At 39.7% G+C, this 27,406-nt stretch overlaps 2 protein-coding genes across 2 annotated transcripts; one reads left to right on the plus strand and one right to left on the minus strand.

Moving 5' to 3' along the window:
• Positions 1-10,230: 10,230 nt before the first annotated feature.
• LOC147618136 (U-box domain-containing protein 25-like) lies at positions 10,231-12,101 on the plus strand. Its single transcript, XM_086774565.1, has one exon. The coding sequence runs from the start codon at positions 10,572-10,574 to the stop codon at positions 11,832-11,834; it is 1,263 nt and encodes a 420-aa protein (XP_086630691.1). The 5' UTR covers positions 10,231-10,571; the 3' UTR covers positions 11,835-12,101.
• A 9,276-nt stretch (positions 12,102-21,377) lies between these two features.
• Positions 21,378-23,250, minus strand: LOC147618137 (U-box domain-containing protein 25-like). Its single transcript, XM_086774566.1, has one exon. It carries the CDS (start codon positions 22,912-22,914, stop codon positions 21,652-21,654), a length of 1,263 nt encoding a protein of 420 aa, XP_086630692.1. The 5' UTR covers positions 22,915-23,250; the 3' UTR covers positions 21,378-21,651.
• Between the last annotated feature and the right edge of the window lie 4,156 nt (positions 23,251-27,406).

A 27,406-nucleotide genomic window follows, 5' to 3' on the forward strand; every position in this document is an offset into this window, starting at 1 on the left:
GGGAAGTACACAAACACTCTTTTTATTATTTTTCTTCAAATTCTTTTGAGATTAAATAAATAAATCGATAAGCATGTATATGAGAGAATCTGAGTTGAGGTATGGAACACTTAACGGTTACATTTATTAATTAAAAATGATAGCCTTAGTCTAGAGACTCATAGAATAAACACTTTTGGAGATAAAGAATTAGCAAATAGAATATTTGAGTAGTTTATGACTAGATTCTAGGTAAAACCTTCATGAGGGGCTATTTTGCAAAGAGTTTATCTTTCCCTACGTTTAGAATCAGATTTTGATGTAAACATGAACTTTTTAGACGGCAAGAAACTCTACAAGAGTGTATAAAACTCTAGAGAGCCAAAATTCCTTTCGTTTTTAATTTATTCGAGTGCAAAGGGGGGCACTTGGCTATTTTTGCTGAAAATACAACTTTGGCTATTTTGAATGCTCTCAAAGAGACCTTAGAACTCATTTTTAGAGAACCATCACTAAGACGTGCTTTAAAGAGCATTAGAAGTCCTAAAACTCTGTAGTTTTGACTTTTCTCTAATTCCAAATAGATTGGAAGATATTACTCTCCCAAAGAGACCAGTTATTAGGCTTTTGCCTTAGGAATTGCTATTAAGATTGACTATCTTATCTATATAGACCGGATGGACTAACGTATAGTGACTTAGCTATAGTGACTAGAGATGACCTTGCTTGTTAGAACATGATAATTGATTATGTTAAAAATAAGGATTCCCAAGTGACTTAAAAGATAAAGAGAAGTTAAATACTGTTTAAATTAAAAGCTTGTTTTATACTTGAAATTGATTAGGATTGATTTGAAAATGCATGCCTTGAAAGATTATGGACTAGAGATGAGTGTGAGATGATATGTATGCATTATGATTGCTTTGTTTTGAGATGGAATGATTGATATGCACGCGTATGTGACTGATTGTGATATGTATGAGTTATGATTGCTTTGTTTTGAGATGAATGATTGATATGCACGCGTATGACTGATTGTTGATATGCATGTGTTTGATGAGACTCGACATGAGATTTTGAGATTCGAGCCAGCCATCCTTAGACAGGGAATGTCGGACAGAGAACGAGATTAATGCCCTCTCGGAGCCATGTGGTAGAACCCAGAGCGGACGAGATTCAGAAAGAGACATACCTGGGATAGTCTCTATGTCCACTGTGGAGGTTGGGTAGATGGGCATCGGAGAAAGTCCTAGATTGGCTGGATTTTGGTCATTTATGAGGACTAACCATGTTGTCGAGCATGATGATGATGATAGAATCTTGAGATAGACACATACATTGTGATTGATTAAGATGCTATGCTGTAATTGATAGAGATTTATATCATGTTAATGTTTGTTTGAGATTACATGATTCTTTGCTTATGTGATAAGAATCTTGGATATGGCATGCATTCTTGTTTGCTATTTGAGAAGGCTGATTTGATTGTATTGCTATGTAGAAATAGAAGGATTTAGTGAGTTTAATATTTTTTTAGATTAAGTTATATGATTGAGATATGGCTAGGTTCGGGACCGTCACAGTTGTCATGGGCATTGTGGTGCTCTTAGAATTGGAGCACTAGCTAAAGTTTTCTTTAGCTTTTCGTATTGGAAATAATCAGTAATATATATAACAGATGAGCATAGGTTACATACATGAAGATGAATCTTCTGTAGTAGTAACCAACATGTCCCATGAAACGGTGTACTTCCTTGAAGTTGGTGGCAATTCCAAAATGAGCTTTATTTTTCCTTTATTTGTGGACATTTCATTTTTTGAGATGATGTGTCCCAAGATCACTCCGTGTTTTACCCAAAATTGGGATTTCCAATGGGTTTAAGAATATAGTGTTTATTTTTGAGTGGGGTTATGATTGCAGGTTTCTTTGGTAGTAGCAAACAACGAGAAGTGTCATGGGGTTACCATACTGTTGACCATGAGTGCAGCTCTTAAATGTGAACACTCTTTGGCCGAATGATTGTTCCTACAAATTGGATACCAAACTAAATCTCTTCTAGGACATCAATGTTGATTTCACATGGGTGTTGTGAGCCCGTATTTAGTCGATGTAGACTTCTTAGCCCGTATTTAGTTGATGTTGTGGTAGAACCCAGAGAGGATAAGATTCAGAGAGGCATACCTGCGATAGTAGCCACGATGTCCAGTGTGGAGGTTGGGTGGACGGGCATCGGAGAAAGCCCTAAATTGGCTTGATTTTGGTCATTATGACTAACCATGTTGCCGAGCATGATGATGATGATAGAATCTTGCGATAGACACATACATTGTGATTGATTGAGATGCTATGTTGTAATTGATAGAGATTTATATCATGTTAATGTTTATTTGAGATTACATGATTCTTTGCTTATGTGATAAGAATCTTGGATATGGCATGCATTCTTGTTTGCTATTCGAGAAGGTTGATTTGATTGTATTGCTATATAGAAATAGTAGGGTTAAGTGAGTTTAATATTTTTTTAGATTAAGTTATATGATTAAGATATGGCTAGATTCGAGACCGTCACAGTTGTCATGGGCATTGTGGTGCTCTTAGAATTGGAGCACTAGCTAAAGTTTTCTTTAGCTTTTCATATTGGAAATAATTAGTAATATATATAATAGACGAGCATAGGTTGCATACATGAAGATGAATCTTCTGTAGTAACCAACATGTCCCATGAAACGGTGTACTTCCTTGAAGTTGTTTGGTGGTGGCAATTCCAAAATGAGCTTTATTTTTCCTTTATTTGTGGACATTTCATTTTTTGAGATGATGTGTCCCAAGATCACTCCGTGTTTTACCCAAAATTGGGATTTCAATGGGTTTAAGAATCTAATGTTTATTTTTGAGTGGGGTTATGATTGCAGGTTTCTTTGGTAGTAGCAACGAGAAGTTTCATGGGGTTACCATATTGTTGACAATGAGTGCATTACAATTGTGTTCTCGCTCTTAAATGTGGACACTCTCTGGCCGAATGATTGTTCCTACAAATTGGATACCAAACTTAATCTCTTCTAGGATATCAATGTTGGATACCAAACTTAATCTCTTCCAGGATATCAATGTTGATTTCACATGGGTGTTGTGAGCCCGTATTTAATCGATGCAGACTTCTAGTCCATCTTAAATCACCACATTTGACCTTGTTATTTATGTCTTTCATCATGTGGAACCCCATCCCAAGTGCCCCTCCATTAATTAGACCATGTCCATGTTTTTGATTATTTTGCATCATTCACCATGTGGACCCATCCTAAGTGTCCTCCATTAATTAGGTGCTGTTATTTCTTTTGCTTAAGATTTGAATCTTGCATGCATTAATTTTGAAATTACTCCATGCATCCATAATTCCATTGAGATACCATCGACAAATAACTACTTCTTTTTATCGACTTCTAAGTGCAATTGACTTAGTCAAAGCACTCATTGTTGACATCCATCATGCTCATGTCTAGATTTTTGGGGAAGGGTCAACCAGTGAAAACCCTACTTAGCATGAAAGTACTTGTACTTTGTGTACATAAGAGTCATGGGATTGAGCCAAAATGAAAACATGTTTATTCACCAACCAATTTCGATAGAAAGGGAGGTAATCGAATGTCTACACAAAGAACAAACCTACCTTGAATTGATTTTACCTATATATATATCTGTGTGTGTGGGCTTGTGAGACTGAAAAATTTGAGAGTACACTACTCACAAACACTAGATACTAATCGCACGTTAATGTAGTGGGGTAAGGAAGAATTTTATATATTATTTGTAATGACTATATATATATATATATATATATATATCATAAGCTCAATAAATGTAAGAAGGGTTAACGTGATTTAAGGTTTAGGATACACAAATACGTGCAACATTTTGTTCTAATCATGGGTCTTTAATCCCATCAACGCACTATCAGTGAATTTGGATTGCAAATTGTGCAAGCACGAAAATTGTTGAATGGAAAGATCTTAGAGCTCATCGATGATCCTGTGATTTTGTGTCACATGCACATTTGTAAATCAGGCTCAAAGGAGGTAATATTCAAGTTGAATGCAAATAGCATTATGTTGGATGTTTGCAATTAGGTACAATGTACAATAGTTAAGTTCTAAGATATCACAATTAGAGAATATGGTGGTGCTGAAATTTGTTCTTAAACTAGATGAAAGTGAAATTGTTAAGGGTCAAAAGCTAAAACGAGCTAGCTTGACTCTCATGAGAATAGAGTGTTGAATTCTAATATTTGCTCGAATTTTCCAAATTACTTTAATGTATAATCTGAGAATGAAATATGGTGGCTTGTTGCATTTGAGGTGCCAAAAGAAGACCATGAGATATTGAAGATTTTCTTTGATTTACTAGAGCTACCAGATGTCGTGAGACGTCCAAGTAGTGGAGAGGTTTTAATGATTGATAAATTTGGTGGGATCGCATCTTGGAGGGGATCTTTCAATTTGGAAGTGTAAAGTAGATATGTTGATGTTTTCTTGAGAGGTAGGACAACCATAGTTATTCTCTTGCAAACTTTGAAGTGCAAAGTAGATATGTCGATGTTTTCTTGAAAACTTTGAAGTGCGTAGTAGATATGTTGATGTTTTCTTTGAGAGGTGAGAAACCCTAAGCATTGTTAGAAATACGTTGCAAGCATCTCATCTAAACTCCATTAAAGTAGTTAAAATGGTGAAGAAATGCTTTCTAACAAGTTTCCTGACCATTCAATTGCACCTATTTGTTCATGTGGTTGACGAGGTTGCTATAGCAGGTGTTGTTCATAGTAGCTAATGGATGTTTTTCCTTGAGAGAAAGATTTGCTTTGTCTAAAAGCTCACCTTGAGGGCAGTATGGCAATGGGATGGCTTGTTCAAGAATCTCTTATATACATAACATAATTTCTTAGTACATCAGACCTAGATATGTCATAATTGTGGACACAAGAAGAGGATGATCCGCTCGTTGGGAAGAGCATCAAGGAGAAGGGCTTCAGAGAACAATGGATATGGCTTTACGAGAGAAGATTAATAAATTTGACATCCTCAACTCAAGTGCTATGGAGAATGGATCAAGGGGGATATAAGCTAGAAAAGAGGGAAAGAGACCAAGATCGTTTGAATTTTAGAAAGAGTTGAATAACTAGATCATTGCCATACAACTTTAGAATTTCCTTCTAGTAGATAGTATCATCAAACCATACAACAAGAAAAATAGAGTGGCTAGGTTATAAGCCGACGAGGAGGAGGAGCTTGCATATGGTTGTAATTAACATGTAAGTGAGTTTTTATATGTGCACAAGAAACTGTAAGATATAGTCTTGTATAAGTTTTTGTTTTTGATACAATTTCATGATCTTCTTTCGCTTGCAGTATTTCAAATTTGGTGCACTTTGGTCACGCGATCGTCAGTTTCGAGTGGAGAGAATAGATAAGAAGAGAAAAACATTTGATTGTGGTGTCAAAGCAAATTTCATGCAAGAAAGTCGTTCAAGTGTAAGTGAACTAAGTAGTGAAGTTGGCATGCTTGATTACTGTGGAATGATACAAGACATTATCAAGGTTGGGTTCAGAAAGTTTTATAAGTTCATTTTTTATGTGTAGTGGTTCAAGGTAGTGACTCAAGGACCACAAGAACCATGTGCAGTGATAAGAGTGGATGTGTTCAAGTAGACTACACAAAGATATGGACAAACCAAAGGGACACAATTGTGCTACCAGAGCATTGTGAGCAGGTAGTCTTCAAGGTGGACCCGAGAGATCATAGGTGGTTGTTTGTAATCCAAATTGATCCACGCAGTAAACAAATATTTGAAGATATGAAAATATCAAATGAACTAGAGGTTGAGGAACCCACTCAAGAAGCACAAGAAACAGATATTGATCCAATTGAACAACTGGAAGAAGGATGAAATGAAGGTATAGTAACTCATCCATTACTAGCAGTTGAACCAAAAGCACACACAACTAATCCGAAATTTTAAGATGAAATAGAAGAACATCTTTCAACACAACCACCTATAATGTCTGAACTAGAAGAGAACGATGCAGAGGCTACACCCATTGATGAAGATGCAGATGAGGAGGTATTTCTGGAAATAGATGTACATTTGGAGCCATGGATCTAGTTGACCATGAGAGGGTCGATGATGAGCTATAACGTCTTACTTAATTTTTGTTTACCAAGAAATACTTGGTTTTTGTCAATGTTTCTTTTTTTGCACACTTGATTTTTTAAACAAGTCACACAAAAAAAGCAAAAAAATAAAGTTTGACACTTATACAGACACTTATTTTAACCTTCATTTTTGCATGTGATTTCGACGGTCATTTTGACGTTTATATCGACGAGGACGGGTATTTCGACGACACAACCACCATTGAAACTAGGCATCGAAAATGGGTCATCCTGTAGTAGTGGTGGTTTTCACTCCAAATAATGTGGGGGGGGGCGTATTTTTTAATAGCAAAGGTGCAAAGTGACAAAGGTCAACATCCCCTCCTAGGAAATGCTTAAATGACACTCCCTTCTTCTTGTCCTTGGATTTTGTCCTCCTTTGTTTTATATATGCCCCATTGGATTCTTCTCATTGAATTCCCTTAACTCCTACTGAGTTATGTAATCAAGCAATTAAGGATTAATGAAAACTAATCTTTCCACTAAAGTTTCCTCTTTGTGATGCAATTTTTGAATTCTAATTAATCTTAGTTGATTAATAAATGCATGCAAATGAACATATTAAAAACGAATTCCTCATGGAATTAACAACAATTCAAGTACTCATTTGCAAATATGTTAATAAAAAACATAGGATTAATTTAGTACTTCATTTTGCAACACAAAAATGAGCTTAATGAAGTTCAAAAATCCATATTTCTGATTGATCTTTGAGTTAAGATAATGTGTGGATGTGTAGAAACACTCCAAATCGCATATGGTTCATCAAAAAATTATCCTTGTACTTAAAGATAGACGTTTTAGCTCATTTTTGGGGGGATTTTTTACTCACTTTTAGTTCACTAATCACTCTCTTAATAAAAAAACTAGTCCATTAAGGGAAAGTAGTGAATATCAAGTGGTTTTTTTTGTGTGTTTTTTTGGATTAGGGTACCTAAACCTATTGCTAACACTATAATGCAACTAAAAGCGACACCACTAGTAGAGGAAAATGGGGAGAGTGCTTAATTACAATGGGGATTTTTTACTCACTTTTAGTTCACTAATCACTCTCTTAATAAAAAAACTAGTCCATTAAGGGAAAGTAGTGAATATCAAGTGGTTTTTTTTTGTGTGTTTTTTTGGATTAGGGTACCTAAACCTATTGCTATTACTGTAATGCAAATAAAAGCGACACTTGTAGTAGAGGAAAATGGGGAGAGTGATTAATTACGATACAAATTTGATATATATACAAGGCAATAGTGTTCACACTCACTCAAAGTGTGTCTACTCAAGATTCCCAATGCAATATGCAATGCTTGGCTCATAATTTGGCCTTATACAATATGCAAATACACTTCTCATAATACATTCTTCATTCTTTATCCTTGGGAAGCTCTTGCCTCTTGCGAACATGGCACTTATGTCCATAGACACGCACACCATCAGATTGGGCGGTCAAGCTCTGTGTAGATGAGCATAATGCCTGTTTGTTGTTGTTAAGTGGTGTCCAAAATTATGTTAACCAAGGTGGTTAATTATCGTGAGACGTCAAAGTAGCGGAGAGGTATTAATGAGTGCTAAGCTTGGCGTGAGTACTCGGTAGAATCGCATCTTGGAGGGGATCTTAAAACTTTGAAGTGCAAAGTAGATATGTTGATGTTTTCTTGAGATGTGAGAAACTGTGAGCATTGTTAGAGGGAAACTCGAATTCAAGCACCTCCAAAACTTTATTACCTTGCAATTTGTTGGAAAGCCTTTGGAGCCCTCCCTTACATCATTGCTAAACCTTAGGAGTTGCATATGTAATTTAATGGTGAGCATTGGCAAACAAGGCAAGGGAAATCTATTTCATGGCTAAAAGTTAATGATGCTCTATTCCCTACTACCCTAGCCTCCAAAAAATTTATGCCTAGCCTTAGAGAGTTACAATCATGAAGATCTCCAAGCTGATGGTGCTCATGATGAACATCAGCTTTGTTATTTGATTAATAGGACCAAACTGCCTTGAGGTAGCTATTCAATCCACTCCTGTGAAGAGAGATTTTTGGTGGGACAGATAATTGAATGCTCATGTCATATACAAGCAAATTCTTCCCTACACTTTTTGGCTGTTTTTACAACATGAATGGTAATAACATCAGCATCTCCTAATGGAATGTTGACCATCAAACCCTGTCGAATAGAAAATTGGACCTTGCTATGGAAAGAGGCGGTGCAATCATGCTGTTTTAAGGAAAAACAAAAAAAACAAAGGAGTGATGCGCATTGCCAACTCCTCTTCTGTGAAGATCTAGACGTCCTTTTCACCCGATTTCAACTTCCCAACCCTTCCACACTTGTAAAGCAAGCCTTCTTTTCTTAGCTAAGCTTAGCAAAGCGTAGTAAAACCCTGAAACACACTGCAAATTGGATTTGATGCCGATTTGACATGTTTCATGCTTCTCGTTCGACCTAGCAAGAATGTCAAGCTTGGCGAGCTCACAAAAACCCTAAAACATCATAGTAGGAAGATCATAGAGCACAGAGGGGGCAGTGAACACATCACACAATTTTCCATCATTTTTATAAAAAAATCTTGAAGAATACGTTTCACATGTGATGGCCACATTGGAAAAAAAAAAAGAATAGTACACACCCAAATCTCCATCTCCAAGTGCATATTTCGTGACCAAATTTTGTCTAACTTGACAGAAATCTCATCTAGTTGATTGAAGATCACCATAGCCATGGTTCCTAGCATCCACTTGAAACCTTTCCCATGCTTGCCACCGAGATTCTCAAGAAAATGTTATGAAAGATCAAGAAAACCAAGAAAATTAAGAAACATACCCATTTTTTTTGAAAGTTTTGCACGAAGTGAAAGAAAGAAGGAAGAAGAACATGGATCAAAGGCTTGGCTCTGATACCGATGCAAGAAAGGTTAGCACTTAATGAGGATGGAGTCCACACATCCGGGCTTTCATTGCATGGAATGCACACAAGAGTGGATTACGTGAACCTTGGAGCAGTTAGCTTTAAGAGAGATTGTATATTCCAAAAGTTGGTACATGAGCATGCCCGTGGGCTTATATATATTGAAGATTCTCTTTAATTTAGCAGAGCTACTAGATGTTGTGAGATGTCAAAGTAGCAGAGAGGTTCTAACTCGGGGGGTCACTCACAAAAAAATGTGAATATCACGTGCGTTCAACAGAAGCATAATTTTAATTTATGAAACTTACAGAAATATATTTACATAAGGGTATGATTTAAATTTTTTTCAAAAAAATTTACAGATTCATAAAGAAAAGGGGATATTATATAGATTTAAAAATTCACAAATAAGGGATTTAAAATATAGGCCTTGAACGCACGCGATAGGGATATTTTACATATAGTGACTCCCCCCCAAGGGTTCTAATGATTGATAAATTTGGTGAGAGTAATCGGTAGAACGATATCTTGGAGAGGATCTTAAAATTTTGACGTGCAAAGTAGATATGTTGATACTTTCTTGAGAGGTAGGAAAACCGTAGTTGTTTTCTTGCAAACTTTGAAGTGCAAAGTAGATATGTTGATGTTTTCTTGCAAACTTTGAAGTGCATAGTAGATATGTTGAGAAACTGTGCAACTGGAATTCAAGCACCTCTTTAATCCTACAAGGATGAGGCATCATAATAGGAAAAGCGATCATTTTTTCCTACAATACAACGCATACTTTTTTGTCGCCATTTACCACCATTGGAAAAAAAACTGATATTGCCGTTTTATCAACAAGCTTTAACAAGGAGAGCCATATTTTAATATATGCTCTAAACAAATGTGCATGTTACGCCAAGCATAGACTTGAGAAACAAAGACCATTGACAACTTCGGGTTAGGTATAGGGCATCCATAGCCAATAATTAAGGGCTCCCCCACCTACCCACCCGCCGAAATAAAGTCTTTGTATGTAAGCTAACATTACTAAATTATGCAAAATAAAGTCGATGAAATTTCAAATAGAGATAGAAAGGTTTTTCAAATTGATAAAGAGAAACTCAGAGAGGTGCGTTTTTAAATTGATAAAGAGAAATTGAGGTAGGTTTTTGGTGGTCGACGAAACGGACAGGTTTGTATTTAATAAAGTAAGTGAAGGGGTTGAAAAACAGTGATAGAAGCAAATAGTAGCCCGCATGCGGATAACACGGGTCAAGGGTTGACGTCTTCGTGGTCTGTGTTTTGACTTAGCCCTCTCCCCAAGTGTACAGAACAATGTTGGAGGAGTCGTCTGTGGCAATTGCGATCTTCGCTCTCCTGTTTGCTTCACAGCAAGCAGATAAGCAATCTCTCTCTCTCTCTCTCTCTCGCGCGCGCGCGCGCACACACGCACAAAATCCTATTCCCGTACTGAACTGCCCCTCCAGCCAGAGCAGCTTTTCACATGTCCAAGACTAGTATGCTTGAGGTGCAGGTGTCCGTGCCATCCTATTTCGTCTGCCCCATTTCTCTCGAGCTTATGCGAGACCCCGTCACGTTGAGCTCCGGCCAAACCTTCGACCGCTGCAGCATCGAGAAGTGGCTGGACGACGGACACAGCACTTGCCCGGTAACGCGCCAGCCGATTGACGCGGAGGAGGAGGAGCCCATCCCCAACCACGTGCTGCGTCGCATGATCCAGAGCTGGTGTTTGCAGAATAAGAGCCTAGGCATAGAGAAGGTATTGACCCCCCGGAAGCCCCCCTCTCTGAGGGAGATCCCGCACCTCATCGACCAGATCGGGCAACGTAATGGAGATTCCCTGGATGCGCTGCAGAAATTGAGCCGGCTAGCTCTAGATCGGCCCAGGGCTCGCAAGCACATGGTGCAAGCGGGGGCGTTGCCTCAGTTGGGGAAGTTTCTGTCCAGGTCGACCCAGCTGTCGCACGGCTCTGCTAATAATATGTCTCACATGACTGGGTGCCCAACTCCGAGGACAGTTCTGGGCATGGCTGATGAGACGCTGAGGCTATTGGATCTCTTGACTGAAGCTGCGGGACATGGTGGAACAGCGGAGCCGCCCACCGAAGAGCTCGTCTTGTGCCTGGCCAACGTAGTAGTCCGAGGGAGAGCCGATGCAATTAGGCAAAATGCAGCACTTGTTCTAACCAGGATGGCGCTGTCGGATGGCTTGAAGAGAAAAGTGGGAGCAGTGCAGGGCTTCATGGGCGGGGCTGTGGGGCTGATCAAGGAAGCGGGATCTTCTCCAAGGGCTTCCAAAGCGGGGCTCGCCCTGCTGCTGGAGGTTTGCTCGGCTAGCAGTACGAACCGTGTGTTGGCTACTGAAGCTGGCGCAGCAGAAGCGCTAGCGGAAGTGCTGGCCGAGCGGCCGGACAAGCCCACCATAGAACTGGCCATGAAGGCTCTGGAGGCGCTCTGCCACTGTGCCGAAGGAAGGGCCGCCACATGCAGCCATATGGGCGTGGTTGTGAAGCACATGAGCTCCGTTTCAGAGAGCGCCACCCAGCACGCGGTACACATCGTGTGGCTGGTGCTGAAGTGGGCCCCAGACGACACCAAGGTGAAGATCACGGCGTTGGAGCAAGGCGCGTTGGTGAAGGCCATTGCCGTGGCCCACAGCGCCGCCTCCAATGAAACACGGTTCGCTGCTCGCAAGATCGCCGCCGCCTTAAGCGAGAGCTTGCCCAGCCTCCCGCGGCTAGCGTAGTCCTCATGATCAGCTGCTGCAGGCCTAGTTTACACCCCCCTCCCCTCACGACAATTTCCAAGCTCGAAGAGCCAAGGCTAATTCAATGTAAAGTTTACACTCGGGGTGTAGAGCCAATGTAAAGTTTACACTCGGGGTGTTGGAATTAATGCTCGTGTCCACTATACGAGTGTGAACGCCCATCACGAAGTGATGCAAATGAACGGGTGCTTATACTTGTTATAAATGTAACCAACATCAATCGATATAATCAGAATGGTTTCATCATCTGCACGAGCACGTGTCTCTGCGCCTCCCTCTCCTTGTCCCTCTAGTGTATGTGGCTGTACATGGTATCATCGCCTCTTTCCTGGAGTGCTTGTGGTGCCTGCCTTGCGTGCTTCCGTCTCTAGATAATCAGCCACCCAATGCAGTATCTGTAGTTGCACCAATTTCCTTCTTCCTGCTGGCCTGTGCACCCTCCTGCTCTCTACCTCTTCTTCGTGCTGGCCTCTGTGCCCTCTTGCTCCTACGTTCACTGGTGCACCCTATTTAAAATAAGGCTTATTGAGCCTTATTAATAAAACCATAGTCCCTTCTGAAAAGGAGCCTCTTCTGCCCACGTCTTCTCAATTTTTGAAAAAACGCCAACCAACCCATTCATTGCTACCTTTGTAAACCCACCTCTTCGCTACACCTACCTTCGACCCCACACCACCTGTACTTCAGCAGCTTACGTGCACAATTATCTCCATTGTACCATTACTTGTGGGTTTATTATTGTTGTCATTTGCATTTGAATCGCTCACACTTGTGGATCCCCTCCCACTACCGCACACCGTCGCAATATCTACCCCTTGCAGTACGCATGGATTTCCCATTACAATTAATCCCCGAGATAATTCCCTTATATTAAAAAAAAGAAACAACTAACAATATTTTTTTTATTTTTTTTAAAAAAATAGATAACTTTAACATAGATAATTTTAATAACATAAATAATTTTAACTTTGATGTTTCTCTACTTCAGAGGATGATCCAAGGGTGCTCCACTAGTAATAACAATCACTTTTATTTTAATTAAACATAAAATAATAATATTTTCTTTATAATCAATCAAAAATTACTTTTATATTCAGTAACTCACTCACATCACGAACATGCCTAAATATTCACGCTATTCATGAGTGCAAACATGCCTACACTTTCAAGCTATTTGCGTGCAGACACATCATTTTACACAAATATGACAAAAATCTTTTCAAATAATAATAATAATAATAATATTTATTTTAAAAAAATAAACAACACAAATGGGCAGTGTGACCCGCAAAGAGACCCAAAGAGGTCCGTCCTATGATGGACACTAATATAGGGCTCGGGCAAACCAATAACACCCGAAAAGTTAGCCTAAAGAGGCATGGGGTGTTGGCCACACCCACGAGGTATGAAATTAAAACAAAATTATGGGTGATATAATTGTCCACTCTAAGCGCCCAAAGTGGCATGAAACAGCAACCCAAAAAGGGAATTATAAATCCCCAAGAGGGAAACAACTATGCCCAACGAGGCAAGTGAGCCCATTGGAGTGTCTGCATCACCCATGAGGCCTAAATTAAACATTGGTCTTCGACAAGCTAAAAACCATTCAGCCTCTGATGAGCGATGACATTAAAACTTAATTGTACACACACTTGTAAATAACATCACCTCTCATTTGATATTCATTGATCATAAGTACTCATACAACTTTTCTGTTTTGACATGTACCCAATGCAATACTTGGAATTCCACTACTCAACTTGAGGGGGAGAATACGGATGGCAAGTCTGAGAGTGGAAGAACTTGTGTTTCAACATATCGGAACACACGTGTTGTAGTTACTACAAAGCACAATGTCTCAACATCATATTGGAACATGTGTCTTGTGGTTGTCAAGAAGATCAACTTCGACAAAAAGTGTATCGACATCATCACAAAACAAATGTGTTGCGGTTACCAAAGCAGTCATATCATCATCGACATATCATTATTCATTTAACACTCATGATGTAAAGATATATAGCATTACACATGAATTCATAATGCATACAGCACTATATGCATCACATCTCTTCATTCACCCTCATGCAAACATTCGCATTAAGGGGGAGTGTTGGAATTAATGCTTCTCTCCACTATATGAGTGTGAACGCCCATCACGAATTGATGCAAATGAACGGGTGCTTATACTCGTTATAAATGTAACCAACATCAATCGATATAATCAGAACAATTTCATCATTTGCAGGAGCGCGTGTCTCTGCGCCTTCCTCTCCTTCTCCCTCTCGTGTATGCTGTAGCCATGGCAACACGAGCATGGCTGTAGCCTCATTTCTACACGGGGACAACCCCCCTCATCACAATTTCGCAATAGTCCAAACTCAAGGAGCCAAGGCTAAGTCAATATAAAGTTCCATGTCTGATCTTTATACGCTCTTCTACGGCTTGGAAACACAATGGCTGCACTGCATACCTATCGAAGCACAACGCTGCACTGCATACCTATTGAAGCACAATGCTTGAGGAAAGACATCTCTCGCTCTCTCTCTCTCTCTCTCTCTCTCTCTCTCTCTCTCTCTCTCTCTCTCTCTGTGCTTCCTTGAGCTTCTAAAAGGTGTAAAAAATTCTTTTATACGCACTAGTTCAAGTGTCAAAAGAGTTTATTGGGGCAAACACAGCGCTTGATAAAAAGCTCTATGGGGAAAGGCTCTCTCCCTCTCTCTCACACACACAAGCAATGAGACATTAATTGGATTCTAGCATTGTGGCTTCGTTTATTGGCGCAAACACAGAACTTGATAAAAAGCTCTATGGGGATATCTATCAAAGGCTTTCTCTCTCTCTCTCTCTCTCTCTCTGTGTGTGTGTGTGTGTGTGTGTGTGTGTGTGTGTGTGTGTGTGCTTCCTTGAGGTTCTAAAAGGTGTAAAAAATTATTTTATACACACTAGTTCAAGTGTCAAAAGAGTTTATTGGGGCAAACACAGCGCTTGATAAAAAGCTCTATGGGGATATCTATCCAAGGCTCTCTCCCTCTCTCTCACACACACAAGCAATGAGACATTAATTGGATTCTGGCATTGTGGCTTCGTTTCAACAACAAAGTTATACCACATTCGTTGGGGCTTAACTACATACATGCTCTTAAATGTAGACACTCTCTGGCCGAATGATTGTTCCTACAAATTGGATACCAAACTTAATCTCTTCTAGGATATCAATGTTGGATACCAAACTTAATCTCTTCTAGGATATCAATGTTGATTTCACATGGGTGTTGTGAGCCCGTATTTAATCGATGTAGACTTCTAGTCCATCTTAAATCACCACATTTGACCTTGTTATTTATGTCTTTCATCATGTGGAACCCCATCCCAAGTGCCCCTCCATTAATTAGACCATGTCCATGTTTTTGATTATTTTGCATCATTCACCATGTGGACCCATCCTAAGTGTCCTCCATTAATTAGGTGCTGTTATTTCTTTTGCTTAAGATTTGAATCTTGTATGCATTAATTTTGAAATTACTCCATGCATCCATAATTCCATTGAGATACCATCGACAAATAACTACTTCTTTTTATCGACTTCTAAGTGCAATTGACTTAGTCAAAGCACTCATTGTTGACATCCATCATGCTCATGTCTAGATTTTTGGGGAAGGGTCAACCAGTGAAAACCCTACTTAGCATGAAAGTACTTGTACTTTGTGTACATAAGAGTCATGGGATTGAGCCAAAATGAAAACATGTTTATTCACCAACCAATTTCGATAGAAAGGGAGGTAATCGAATGTCTACACAAAGAACAAACCTACCTTGAATTGATTTTACCTATATATATATCTGTGTGTGTGGGCTTGTGAGACTGAAAAATTTGAGAGTACACTACTCACAAACACTAGATACTAATCGCACGTTAATGTAGTGGGGTAAGGAAGAATTTTATATATTATTTGTAATGACTATATATATATATATATATATATATCATAAGCTCAATAAATGTAAGAAGGGTTAACGTGATTTAAGGTTTAGGATACACAAATACGTGCAACATTTTGTTCTAATCATGGGTCTTTAATCCCATCAATGCACTATCAGTGAATTTGGATTGCAAATTGTGCAAGCACGAAAATTGTTGAATGGAAAGATCTTAGAGCTCATCGATGATCCTGTGATTTTGTGTCACATGCACATTTGTAAATCAGGCTCAAAGGAGGTAATATTCAAGTTGAATGCAAATAACAACATTATGTTGGATGTTTGCAATTAGGTACAATGTACAATAGTTAAGTTCTAAGATATCACAATTAGAGAATATGGTGGTGCTAAAATTTGTTCTTAAACTAGATGAAAGTGAAATTGTTAAGGGTCAAAAGCTAAAACGAGCTAGCTTGACTCTCATGAGAATAGAGTGTTGAATTCTAATATTTGCTCGAATTTTCCAGATTACTTTAATGTATAATCTGAGAATGAAATATGGTGGCTTGTTGCATTTGAGGTGCCAAAAGAAGACCATGAGATATTGAATATTTTCTTTGATTTACTAGAGCTACCAGATGTCGTGAGACGTCCAAGTAGTGGAGAGGTTTTAATGATTGATAAATTTGGTGGGATCGCATAGATATGTTGATGTTTTCTTGAGAGGTAGGACAACCATAGTTATTCTCTTGCAAACTTTGAAGTGCAAAGTAGATATGTCGATGTTTTCTTGAAAACTTTGAAGTGCGTAGTAGATATGTTGATGTTTTCTTTGAGAGGTGAGAAACCCTAAGCATTGTTAGAAATACGTTGCAAGCATCTCATCTAAACTCCATTAAAGTAGTTAAAATGGTGAAGAAATGCTTTCTAACAAGTTTCCTGACCATTCAATTGCACCTATTTGTTCATGTGGTTGACGAGGTTGCTATAGCAGGTGTTGTTCATAGTAGCTAATGGATGTTTTTCCTTGAGAGAAAGATTTGCTTTGTCTAAAAGCTCACCTTGAGGGCAGTATGGCCTTGTTCAAGAATCTCTTATATACATAACATAATTTCTTAGTACATCAGACCTAGATATGTCATAATTGTGGACACAAGTCAACTCCAAAAATATAGGTCATGTTTTACTTTTTTATCAAATTTCGATTTGCATGTCCATCTACACACTTAAAGGCTTCCTTTGAGTATACTAACTAGTTGAAAACACAATCTTGAATTTTCACTTAATTTTAACACTTAGAATCTTTACTACTGAAAACCTGATGTAATTCATTACTAAAAGCTGTAGCATCCAAAACTTAGGATTATCTTTAATCATAACTTGGTTGATCTCGAAGGTATGTTACAACATTGTCTTTCATGTCCACATTGATGTCTCGCCATTTGCTATTAGATGCATGCTAGGGGAACACAACATGGATTTTCCCATTGGTTTTGCTAGTCGATAGCTTAACAAAGCTAAGTGCAATTATAGCACAAATCGAAAGAGAAGGTCTTGCCATGATCTATGCTATAAAAAAGTATGGAAATTACCTCCTGGAAAACACCTTTGTCTTCTTTCTTGATCATCAAGCCTTGCTTTCCCTTATTACAACAAGCCATGTATGATAGGACACATCACATGTTGGTTTCTCAATCTCTTGGAATCTGATTTCTCTATCATTGTAAGAAAAGGCTCCAAGCATGTACATGTATGCCGATCATTTGCCTAGAATACCTAATGGAGAACCCCTGCTCATCATAGATGATGATCTTCGAGATGCTCTCTTGTTCAAATTGGACCTTGTCCTCGAATGGATCGAAGACATCTCTCACTACCTTGCAAATGGTCTTCCCACAAGATCCACAAATGGATAAAAGTGAAGCAAGACGATTATAAAAAAAAAAGGCACTCCCTATCAATTAACTCCTAGTCATATCAAGCCCTTACTATTTTAAAGTGTCGAAAGTAGCCCTATCCGGGAGGCTATGTAACTCCTAGTCCATGATGTCAATGGTGTGGAAAGTAATCAAGCTATTTTAAAAATCCCTAGAGTCGGGAGGCTATATCTCCTAGTCCATGATGATATGAAAGAAGTTAAGCCCTTATTATTTAAAGATCTTGACAAGCTCTACAATTTTTGATGTCACGCTTCTTGTCCCAACGATTTCGCCTCAGGCTTCAAATTCAACGTGCAAAAGTCGATGCTTATGGCAATCTAAGAAGAGAATATGGCACAAATGGCTTGTACACACCCATTGCTCCAAATCCAAAATTTGCTACAACTTTGTTATTCAAGACTTTGTCAAACTCTCCATAGCTCAACTCACCTTTGACAACTCACCACCTAACACTGGCACACGTGGGGTTCTAGAGAAAATATACAAGTGTATCACAGTTGAGTGTTCAATACTAGAAGGAGTTTTCAAATTCATATTTTTGGGATAGATTTACCGAAATGTATTTACCAAAGGGGGTTTTGAAATGAATTTCTACATAAATGTATTTACCAAAGGGGGTTCTTAGATGAATTTACCTAAGGGCTTTTTTAAATACTAATATCCTTGAACGCATGTATGTAGTTAAGCCCCAACGAATGTGGTATAACTTTGTTGTTGAAACGAAGCCACAATGCCAGAATCCAATTAATGTCTCATTGCTTGTGTGTGTGAGAGAGAGGGAGAGAGCCTTGGATAGATATCCCCATAGAGCTTTTTATCAAGCGCTGTGTTTGCCCCAATAAACTCTTTTGACACTTGAACTAGTGTGTATAAAATAATTTTTTACACCTTTTAGAACCTCAAGGAAGCACACACACACACACACACACACACACACACACACACACACACAGAGAGAGAGAGAGAGAGAGAGAGAGAGAGAGAGAGAGAGAGAGAGAGCCTTGGATAGATATCCCCATAGAGCTTTTTATCAAGCGCTGTGTTTGCCCCAATAAACGAAGCCACAATGCTAGAATCCAATTAATGTCTCATTGCTTGTGTGTGTGAGAGAGAGGGAGAGAGCCTTGGATAGATATTCCCATAGAGCTTTTTATCAAGCGCTGTGTTTGCCCCAATAAACTCTTTTGACACTTGAACTAGTGCGTATAAAAGAATTTTTTACACCTTTTAGAACCTCAAGGAAGCACAGAGAGAGAGAGAGAGAGAGAGAGAGAGAGAGAGAGAGAGCGAGAGATGTCTTTCCTCAAGCATTGTGCTTCAATAGGTATGCAGTGCAGCGTTGTGCTTCGATAGGTATGCAGTGCAGCCATTGTGTTTCCAAGCCGTAGAAGAGCGTATAAAGATCAGACATGGAACTTTACATTGACTTTAGCCTTGGCTCCTTGAGTTTGGACTATTGCGAAATTGTGATGAGGGGGGTTGTCCCCGTGTAGAAATGAGGCTACAGCCATGCTCGTGTTGCCATGGCTACAGCATACACGAGAGGGAGAAGGAGAGGAAGGCGCAGAGACACGCGCTCCTGCAAATGATGAAACTGTTCTGATTATATCGATTGATGTTGGTTACATTTATAACGAGTATAAGCACCCGTTCATTTGCATCAATTCGTGATGGGCGTTCACACTCATATAGTGGAGAGGAGCATTAATTCCAACACTCCCCCTTAATGCAAATGTTTGCATGAGGGTGAATGAAGAGATGTGATGCATATAGTGCTGTATGCATTATGAATTCATGTGTAATGCTATATATCTTTACATCATGAGTGTTAAATGAATAATGATATGTCGATGATGATATGACTGCTTTGGTAACTGCAACACATTTGTTTTGTGATGATGTCGATACACTTTTTGTCGAAGTTGATCTTCTTGACTACCACAAGACACATGTTCCAATATGATGTTGAGACATTGTGCTTTGTAGTAACTACAACACGTGTGTTCCGATATGTTGAAACACAAGTTCTTCCACTCTCAGACTTGCCATCCGTATTCTCCCCCTCAAGTTGAGTAGTGGAATTCCAAGTATTGCATTGGGTACATGTCAAAACAGAAAAGTTGTATGAGTACTTATGATCAATGAATATCAAATGAGAGGTGATGTTATTTACAAGTGTGTGTACAATTAAGTTTTAATGTCATCGCTCATCAGAGGCTGAATGGTTTTTAGCTTGTCGAAGACCAATGTTTAATTTAGGCCTCATGGGTGATGCAGACACTCCAATGGGCTCACTTGCCTCGTTGGGCATAGTTGTTTCCCTCTTGGGGATTTATAATTCCCTTTTTGGGTTGCTGTTTCATGCCACTTTGGGCGCTTAGAGTGGACAATTATATCACCCATAATTTTGTTTTAATTTCATACCTCGTGGGTGTGGCCAACACCCCATGCCTCTTTAGGCTAACTTTTCGGGTGTTATTGGTTTGCCCGAGCCCTATATTAGTGTCCATCGTAGGACGGACCTCTTTGGGTCTCTTTGCGGGTCACACTGCCCATTTGTGTTGTTTATTTTTTTAAAATAAATATTATTATTATTATTATTATTTGAAAAGATTTTTGTCATATTTGTGTAAAATGATGTGTCTGCACGCAAATAGCTTGAAAGTGTAGGCATGTTTGCACTCATGAATAGCGTGAATATTTAGGCATGTTCGTGATGTGAGTGAGTTACTGAATATAAAAGTAATTTTTGATTGATTATAAAGAAAATATTATTATTTTATGTTTAATTAAAATAAAAGTGATTGTTATTACTAGTGGAGCACCCTTGGATCATCCTCTGAAGTAGAGAAACATCAAAGTTAAAATTATTTATGTTATTAAAATTATCTATGTTAAAGTTATCTATTTTTTTAAAAAAAAATAAAAAAAATATTGTTAGTTGTTTCTTTTTTTTAATATAATAATAATAATGAAGGGGGTTGTTTTGTGTATGCGTGTGTTATTAATATATATATATATATATTGTAATGAAGGTGGCGTAAAGGATGGGAATTATCTCGGGGATTAATTGTAATGGGAAATCCATGCGTACTGCAAGGGGTAGATATTGCGACGGTGTGCGGTAGTGGGAGGGGATCCACAAGTGTGAGCGATTCAAATGCAAATGACAACAATAATAAACCCACAAGTAATGGTACAATGGAGATAATTGTGCACGTAAGCTGCTGAAGTACAGGTGGTGTGGGGTCGAAGGTAGGTGTAGCGAAGAGGTGGGTTTACAAAGGTAGCAATGAATGGGTTGGTTGGCGTTTTTTCAAAAATTGAGAAGACGTGGGCAGAAGAGGCTCCTTTTCAGAAGGGACTATGGTTTTATTAATAAGGCTCAATAAGCCTTATTTTAAATAGGGTGCACCAGTGAACGTAGGAGCAAGAGGGCATAGAGGCCAGCACGAAGAAGAGGTAGAGAGCAGGAGGGTGCACAGGCCAGCAGGAAGAAGGAAATTGGTGCAACTACAGATACTGCATTGGGTGGCTGATTATCTAGAGACGGAAGCACGCAAGGCAGGCACCACAAGCACTCCAGGAAAGAGGCGATGATACCATGTACAGCCACATACACTAGAGGGACAAGGAGAGGGAGGCGCAGAGACACGTGCTCGTGCAGATGATGAAACCATTCTGATTATATCGATTGATGTTGGTTACATTTATAACAAGTATAAGCACCCGTTCATTTGCATCACTTCGTGATGGGCGTTCACACTCGTATAGTGGACACGAGCATTAATTCCAACACCCCGAGTGTAAACTTTACATTGGCTCTACACCCCGAGTGTAAACTTTACATTGAATTAGCCTTGGCTCTTCGAGCTTGGAAATTGTCGTGAGGGGAGGGGGGTGTAAACTAGGCCTGCAGCAGCTGATCATGAGGACTACGCTAGCCGCGGGAGGCTGGGCAAGCTCTCGCTTAAGGCGGCGGCGATCTTGCGAGCAGCGAACCGTGTTTCATTGGAGGCGGCGCTGTGGGCCACGGCAATGGCCTTCACCAACGCGCCTTGCTCCAACGCCGTGATCTTCACCTTGGTGTCGTCTGGGGCCCACTTCAGCACCAGCCACACGATGTGTACCGCGTGCTGGGTGGCGCTCTCTGAAACGGAGCTCATGTGCTTCACAACCACGCCCATATGGCTGCATGTGGCGGCCCTTCCTTCGGCACAGTGGCAGAGCGCCTCCAGAGCCTTCATGGCCAGTTCTATGGTGGGCTTGTCCGGCCGCCCGGCCAGCACTTCCGCTAGCGCTTCTGCTGCGCCAGCTTCAGTAGCCAACACACGGTTCGTACTGCTAGCCGAGCAAACCTCCAGCAGCAGGGCGAGCCCCGCTTTGGAAGCCCTTGGAGAAGATCCCGCTTCCTTGATCAGCCCCACAGCCCCGCCCATGAAGCCCTGCACTGCTCCCACTTTTCTCTTCAAGCCATCCGACAGCGCCATCCTGGTTAGAACAAGTGCTGCATTTTGCCTAATTGCATCGGCTCTCCCTCGGACTACTACGTTGGCCAGGCACAAGACGAGCTCTTCGGTGGGCGGCTCCGCTGTTCCACCATGTCCCGCAGCTTCAGTCAAGAGATCCAATAGCCTCAGCGTCTCATCAGCCATGCCCAGAACTGTCCTCGGAGTTGGGCACCCAGTCATGTGAGACATATTATTAGCAGAGCCGTGCGACAGCTGGGTCGACCGGGACAGAAACTTCCCCAACTGAGGCAACGCCCCCGCTTGCACCATGTGCTTGCGAGCCCTGGGCCGATCTAGAGCTAGCCGGCTCAATTTCTGCAGCGCATCCAGGGAATCTCCATTACGTTGCCCGATCTGGTCGATGAGGTGCGGGATCTCCCTCAGAGAGGGGGGCTTCCGGGGGGTCAATACCTTCTCTATGCCTAGGCTCTTATTCTGCAAACACCAGCTCTGGATCATGCGACGCAGCACGTGGTTGGGGATGGGCTCCTCCTCCTCCGCGTCAATCGGCTGGCGCGTTACCGGGCAAGTGCTGTGTCCGTCGTCCAGCCACTTCTCGATGCTGCAGCGGTCGAAGGTTTGGCCGGAGCTCAACGTGACGGGGTCTCGCATAAGCTCGAGAGAAATGGGGCAGACGAAATAGGATGGCACGGACACCTGCACCTCAAGCATACTAGTCTTGGACATGTGAAAAGCTGCTCTGGCTGGAGGGGCAGTTCAGTACGGGAATAGGATTTTGTGCGTGTGTGCGCGCGCGCGCGCGAGAGAGAGAGAGAGAGAGAGATTGCTTATCTGCTTGCTGTGAAGCAAACAGGAGAGCGAAGATCGCAATTGCCACAGACGACTCCTCCAACATTGTTCTGTACACTTGGGGAGAGGGCTAAGTCAAAACACAGACCACGAAGACGTCAACCCTTGACCCGTGTTATCCGCATGCGGGCTACTATTTGCTTCTATCACTGTTTTTCAACCCCTTCACTTACTTTATTAAATACAAACCTGTCCGTTTCGTCGACCACCAAAAACCTACCTCAATTTCTCTTTATCAATTTAAAAACGCACCTCTCTGAGTTTCTCTTTATCAATTTGAAAAACCTTTCTATCTCTATTTGAAATTTCATCGACTTTATTTTGCATAATTTAGTAATGTTAGCTTACATACAAAGACTTTATTTCGGCGGGTGGGTAGGTGGGGGAGCCCTTAATTATTGGCTATGGATGCCCTATACCTAACCCGAAGTTGTCAATGGTCTTTGTTTCTCAAGTCTATGCTTGGCGTAACATGCACATTTGTTTAGAGCATATATTAAAATATGGCTCTCCTTGTTAAAGCTTGTTGATAAAACGGCAATATCAGTTTTTTTTCCAATGGTGGTAAATGGCGACAAAAAAGTATGCGTTGTATTGTAGGAAAAAATGATCGCTTTTCCTATTATGATGCCTCATCCTTGTAGGATTAAAGAGGTGCTTGAATTCCAGTTGCACAGTTTCTCAACATATCTACTATGCACTTCAAAGTTTGCAAGAAAACATCAACATATCTACTTTGCACTTCAAAGTTTGCAGAAAACAACTACGGTTTTCCTACCTCTCAAGAAAATATCAACATATCTACTTTGCACGTCAAAATTTTAAGATCCTCTCCGAGATATCGTTCTACCGATTACTCTCACCAAATTTATCAATCATTAGAACCCTTGGGGGGGAGTCACTATATGTAAAATATCCCTATCGCGTGCGTTCAAGGCCTATATTTTAAATCCCTTATTTGTGAATTTTTAAATCTATATAATATCCCCTTTTCTTTATGAATCTGTAAATTTTTTTGAAAAAAATTTAAATCATACCCTTATGTAAATATATTTCTGTAAGTTTCATAAATTAAAATTATGCTTCTGTTGAACGCACGTGATATTCACATTTTTTTGTGAGTGACCCCCCCGAGTTAGAACCTCTCTGCTACTTTGACATCTCACAACATCTAGTAGCTCTGCTAAATTAAAGAGAATCTTCAATATATATAAGCCCACGGGCATGCTCATGTACCAACTTTTGGAATATACAATCTCTCTTAAAGCTAATTGCTCCAAGGTTCATGGTGGTAATCCACTCTTGTGTGCATTCCATGCAATGAAAGCCCGGATGTGTAGACTCCATCCTCATTAAGTGCTAACCTTTCTTGCATCGGTATCAGAGCCAAGCCTTTGATCCATGTTCTTCTTCCTTCTTTCTTTCACTTCGTGCAAAACTTTCAAAAAAAATGGGTATGTTTCTTAATTTTCTTGGTTTTCTTGATCTTTCATAACATTTTCTTGAGAATCTCGGTGGCAAGCATGAGAAAGGTTTCAAGTGGATGCTAGGAACCATGGCTATGGTGATCTTCAATCAACTAGATGAGATTTCTGTCAAGTTAGACAAAATTTGGTCACGAAATATGCACTTGGAGATGGAGATTTGGGTGTGTACTATTCTTTTTTTTTTTCCAATGTGGCCATCACATGTGAAACGTATTCTTCAAGATTTTTTTATAAAAATGATGGAAAATCGTGTGATGTGTTCACTGCCCCCTCTGTGCTCTATGATCTTCCTACTATGATGTTTTAGGGTTTTTGTGAGCTCGCCAAGCTTGACATTCTTGCTAGCTCGAACGAGAAGCATGAAACATGTCAAATCGGCATCAAATCCAATTTGCAGTGTGTTTCAGGGTTTTACTATGCTTTGCTAAGCTTAGCTAAGAAAAGAAGGCTTGCTTTACAAGTGTGGAAGGGTTGGGAAGTTGAAATCGGGTGAAAACGACGTCTAGATCTTCACAGAAGAGGAGTTGGCAATGCGCATCACTCCTTTGTTTTTTTTGTTTTTCCTTAAAACAGCATGATTGCACCGCCTCTTTCCATAGCAAGGTCCAATTTTCTATTCGACAGGGTTTGATGGTCAACATTCCATTAGGAGATGCTGATGTTATTGCCATTCATGTTGTAAAAACAGCCAAAAAGTGTAGGGAAGAATTTGCTTGTATATGACATGAGCATTCAATTATCTGTCCCACCAAAAATCTCTCTTCACAGGAGTGGATTGAATAGCTACCTCAAGGCAGTTTGGTCCTATTAATCAAATAACAAAGCTGATGTTCATCATGAGCACCATCAGCTTGGAGATCTTCATGATTGTAACTCTCTAAGGCTAGGCATAAATTTTTTGGAGGCTAGGGTAGTAGGGAATAGAGCATCATTAACTTTTAGCCATGAAATAGATTTCCCTTGCCTTGTTTGCCAATGCTCACCATTAAATTACATATGCAACTCCTAAGGTTTAGCAATGATGTAAGGGAGGGCTCCAAAGGCTTTCCAACAAATTGCAAGGTAATAAAGTTTTGGAGGTGCTTGAATTCGAGTTTCCCTCTAACAATGCTCACAGTTTCTCACATCTCAAGAAAACATCAACATATCTACTTTGCACTTCAAAGTTTTAAGATCCCCTCCAAGATGCGATTCTACCGAGTACTCACGCCAAGCTTAGCACTCATTAATACCTCTCCGCTACTTTGACGTCTCACGATAATTAACCACCTTGGTTAACATAGTTTTGGACACCACTTAACAACAACAAACAGGCATTATGCTCATCTACACAGAGCTTGACCGCCCAATCTGATGGTGTGCGTGTCTATGGACATAAGTGCCATGTTCGCAAGAGGCAAGAGCTTCCCAAGGATAAAGAATGAAGAATGTATTATGAGAAGTGTATTTGCATATTGTATAAGGCCAAATTATGAGCCAAGCATTGCATATTGCATTGGGAATCTTGAGTAGACACACTTTGAGTGAGTGTGAACACTATTGCCTTGTATATATATCAAATTTCTATCGTAATTAAGCACTCTCCCCATTTTCCTCTACTACTGGTGTCGCTTTTATTTGCATTACAGTAATAGCAATATGTTTAGGTACCCTAATCCAAAAAAACACACAAAAAAAAACCACTTGATATTCACTACTTTCCCTTAATGGACTAGTTTTTTTATTAAGAGAGTGATTAGTGAACTAAAAGTGAGTAAAAAATCCCCATTGTAATTAAGCACTCTCCCCATTTTCCTCTACTAGTGGTGTCGCTTTTAGTTGCATTATAGTGTTAGCAATAGGTTTAGGTACCCTAATCCAAAAAAACACACAAAAAAAACCACTTGATATTCACTACTTTCCCTTAATGGACTAGTTTTTTTTATAAGAGAGTGATTAGTGAACTAAAAGTGAGTAAAAAATCCCCCCAAAAATGAGCTAAAACGTCTATCTTTAAGTACAAGGATAATTTTTTGATGAACCATATGCGATTTGGAGTGTTTCTACACATCCACACATTATCTTAACTCAAAGATCAATCAAAAATATGGATTTTTGAGCTTCATTAAGCTCATTTTTGTGTTGCAAAATGAAGTACTAAATTAATCCTATGTTTTTTATTAACATATTTGCAAATGAGTACTTGAATTGTTGTTAATTCCATGAGGAATTCGTTTTTAATATGTTCATTTGCATGCATTTATTAATCAACTAAGATTAATTAGAATTCAAAAATTGCATCACAAAGAGGAAACTTTAGTGGAAAGATTAGTTTTCATTAATCCTTAATTGCTTGATTACATAACTCAGTAGGAGTTAAGGGAATTCAATGAGAAGAATCCAATGGGGCATATATAAAACAAAGGAGGACAAAATCCAAGGACAAGAAGAAGGGAGTGTCATTTAAGCATTTCCTAGGAGGGGATGTTGACCTTTGTCACTTTGCACCTTTGCTATTAAAAAATACGCCCCCCCCACATTATTTGGAGTGAAAACCACCACTACTACAGGATGACCCATTTTCGATGCCTAGTTTCAATGGTGGTTGTGTCGTCGAAATACCCGTCCTCGTCGATATAAACGTCAAAATGACCGTCGAAATCACATGCAAAAATGAAGGTTAAAATAAGTGTCTGTATAAGTGTCAAATTTTATTTTTTTACTTTTTTTGTGTGACTTGTTTAAAAAATCAAGTGTGCAAAAAAAGAAACATTGACAAAAACCAAGTATTTCTTGGTAAACAAAAATTAAGTAAGACGTTATAGCTCATCATCGACCCTCTCATGGTCAACTAGATCCATGGCTCCAAATGTACATCTATTTCCAGAAATACCTCCTCATCT

The sequence above is a fragment of the Cibotium barometz genome, chromosome 35 (assembly GCF_041138505.1).
Source record: "Cibotium barometz isolate CiBa-2024 chromosome 35, ASM4113850v1, whole genome shotgun sequence".
NCBI classification, from domain to species: domain Eukaryota; kingdom Viridiplantae; phylum Streptophyta; class Polypodiopsida; order Cyatheales; family Cibotiaceae; genus Cibotium; species Cibotium barometz.

Coding starts and splice junctions, on each gene's coding strand:
- LOC147618137 (XM_086774566.1), bottom strand. CDS start 22,914: ATGTCCAAGACTAGTATGCTTGAGGTGCAGGTGTCCGTGCCATCCTAT.
- LOC147618136 (XM_086774565.1), top strand. CDS start 10,572: ATGTCCAAGACTAGTATGCTTGAGGTGCAGGTGTCCGTGCCATCCTAT.